Source organism: Mandrillus leucophaeus, unplaced genomic scaffold (genome assembly GCF_000951045.1).
Source record: "Mandrillus leucophaeus isolate KB7577 unplaced genomic scaffold, Mleu.le_1.0 Scaffold3429, whole genome shotgun sequence".
Classification (NCBI taxonomy): Eukaryota; Metazoa; Chordata; class Mammalia; order Primates; family Cercopithecidae; genus Mandrillus; species Mandrillus leucophaeus.
The window spans coordinates 20,082-22,721 of record NW_012103620.1 but is presented as its reverse complement, the minus strand read 5'-3'; the positions used below and the strand labels follow the sequence as shown (position 1 = coordinate 22,721).

At 47.8% G+C, this 2,640-nt stretch overlaps 1 protein-coding gene across 1 annotated transcript; it reads right to left on the bottom strand.

Moving 5' to 3' along the window:
- Positions 1-527: 527 nt before the first annotated feature.
- Positions 528-1,111, bottom strand: LOC105545926 (transcription factor E2F7-like). Its single transcript, XM_011988983.1, is given in 2 exon segments — positions 528-955; positions 958-1,111. Coding segments are annotated over 2 exon segments (582 nt in total).
- Between the last annotated feature and the right edge of the window lie 1,529 nt (positions 1,112-2,640).

Below are 2,640 nucleotides of genomic sequence, written 5' to 3'. Positions count from 1 at the left end.
CAAGGGAAACTGATGCTTCAGAAAGATGTCCCACATTTATCCTGTGGCACTCAGAGTACCCCAGGTTCAGATAATATGAGGAAGATTCCAGCTGTCAAGTTCAGTTTCCCAAGATCTATTCCACAGAAGATGAGCAAATCTCACTTCAGAGACCACTGAATGAAGGGCAGTCTGGTCCCAGAACCATGGAGAATTAGAATATGAGGTGGAGAACTCAGAAAAAAATAGAAGTAGAAGCCTGGAAAGTAGAAGCCTGGGAGAAAAACCAAACCAAACCCATCCCCCATTGCCACCCAGAGATACTGTTAATGTTTTGCACTCACGGGGGAAGTGTAGGCTTTCCCCATTGTCCGTGTCTATGTGAAGGGAGTGAGGCAGCCTGAAACCTCTTGCTCCTGGGTCCCATAGTCTCCATTCCCCTTCCAGCTGGAAATTTGTGCTGTGACCAGAGGAACCAGAAATGGGGTGACAACGCTTAGGGGACTGGATTGTAAGATCAAAGGCTGGTCTTGCAGTAATGACAGTTCCTAGGCAGATTGTGACCTCATTACATTCCACTCCTCCTGGTCGGGGGTAGGGACCACATCAGCACGATGTCCGCATTGCCACTCTACGATGGGGGAGGGAAACACCGGGTTGGGACCCAGGTCCTTGGAGATGCCAGTGCAAAGAGCCCAGGGAGGTCGACCTTGAGGCAGCAGGAGTGGAAGGCAGAGTCTGCAGCAGGGAGCCCCAGGAGTCACCAGCCCAAAGTCTCCCAGGGACAACTGGCCAGAGTGGGGCTTGGGGCTGCGGGACCCAGGTCCTTGGAGATGTGAGCCCAAAGAGCCCAGGGAGGTCGAGTTTGGGGCAGCAGGAGGTGAGGGCCCAGTAATGGAGCAGGAAGTCCCAGGAGTCACCCACCCAAAGTCACCATAGAGTGATTCGCGAGGTCAGGGACTGGGCTGCTTGATGAAGGGTGGGGCTGACTGACAAGACTTTGGTGGGGGGATCCCAGAGGCGCCGGGGTTGGGGGGCTCAGTTCGGTGTGCCTCAGGAGTGGTATGGATCCTGGCAGTCTGGTCGTCAGAGGGGATCTGTGGCTGGGTTGGGGGGCCATGACCTGGTGCATTTTTACCTTTTCCTTTGCTGCAGCCAATCTGCTCTTTCGAGTTTCTTCTGCCACCGCTGGGTGGGGAGGGAGGCAGGGTTGGGGCCACGTCAGTGAAATCCCAGTGAGCACTGATCAACACCTCCAGTCGCCTAACAGGCAGCTGTGGGACTGAGCCAGGCGTAACCAGGGCCCCAGTAGAATGCAGAATAGGGGCGTGTCCTTAATGCTGCAAGCCCATTGATCAATGAGAAAGATGAAAGGGAAAGGGGGCGTGGCCAGGCAACAGTGTGTCCAGAGGGACCTGTGGTTCACAAGGAAAGCTACCCACACAACCGCTGTCCCCGCCCACTCTGGGAGAGGGGAAGGGCCAGCTTTTGCTTTAAAACCTTTAAAATTTAAAAAAATTTATGTATGTATACTTTCTCTCTATATATGTGTGTCTCTGTGTGTGTATCTATGTGTGCCTCCAGAACTGTCTTCATTACCCAGCTTCTATGCAAGGTCTATGATTTTGGCCTACATTTTTCATCTTCAAATACAGCACAAAAATTACCAGTATTACCTTAACTGAGATACAGATCCTATAAAAATGGAAAATCCATAGCATGCTTGATGATTAATGAAGTAGACTATATTATCTAACATTCTGATAAGACAAAGTAATCACAATGATTTCTCTTTTTTAGGAAAATGTTTCTCTTATTCTCCTAGGTTATTGTTAAGTTTTTTTTCTTAAACAAGAAATATGTCTAATATCTGTAAAAAACACAAAGCTTTTGGGCCAGATGTGGTGGCTCATGCCTGTAATCCCAGCATTTTGCAAGCCTAAGGCAGGTGGATCACCTGAGGTTAGGAGTTTGAGACCAGCCTGGCCAACATGGTGAAATCCTGTCTCTACTAAAAATACAAAACTAGCCAGGCATGGTGGTGGGTGTCTGTAATCCCAGCTATTCAAGAAGCTGAGGCAGGAGAATCACTTGAACCTGGGACATGGGAAAATACAAAATAAATTTTAAAAGCTTTCAATTTAATAAGCACTCAAAGCTCTTTACCGGTTTAAAACAAATACAAGGCCCGGTTTTCTAGCATCACCTGTCCTCTCTAAGCCTTGCAAATGAAACTAAATTTCTCACTTGATGCTTGGCTATGACTTGCAATCATGAAAACTAAGAATTGTGTTATGTCACTGTGTACTGCTTGTTACTTGAATTTCACACAAAGCTGGGATCAAGGGTTGAATCTCTCATGATTTGCTCCATAACCTGTGTGCTTCTTATCCCAGACCAAACTAAGCTTTTGTCTAGAGTTCTATAATTTACAGGTAGTAGACAAGAGTGGTTCTCAGTAATGTAGTCTCTGCACTAGCAGCACCAGAAGCACCTGAGAACTTTTTAGTGCAAATTCTCAGGCCCTACCCTGGACCTGGTGAACCAGAAACTCTGGAGTAGGGCTTTGCAATCTGTGCTGCAGTCATCCCTCCAGGTATTTAAGAGTGTCTGCCATACAGCAGGTAGAAAAATGTGTTTCCTTCTGTAGGTCCAAAGCCA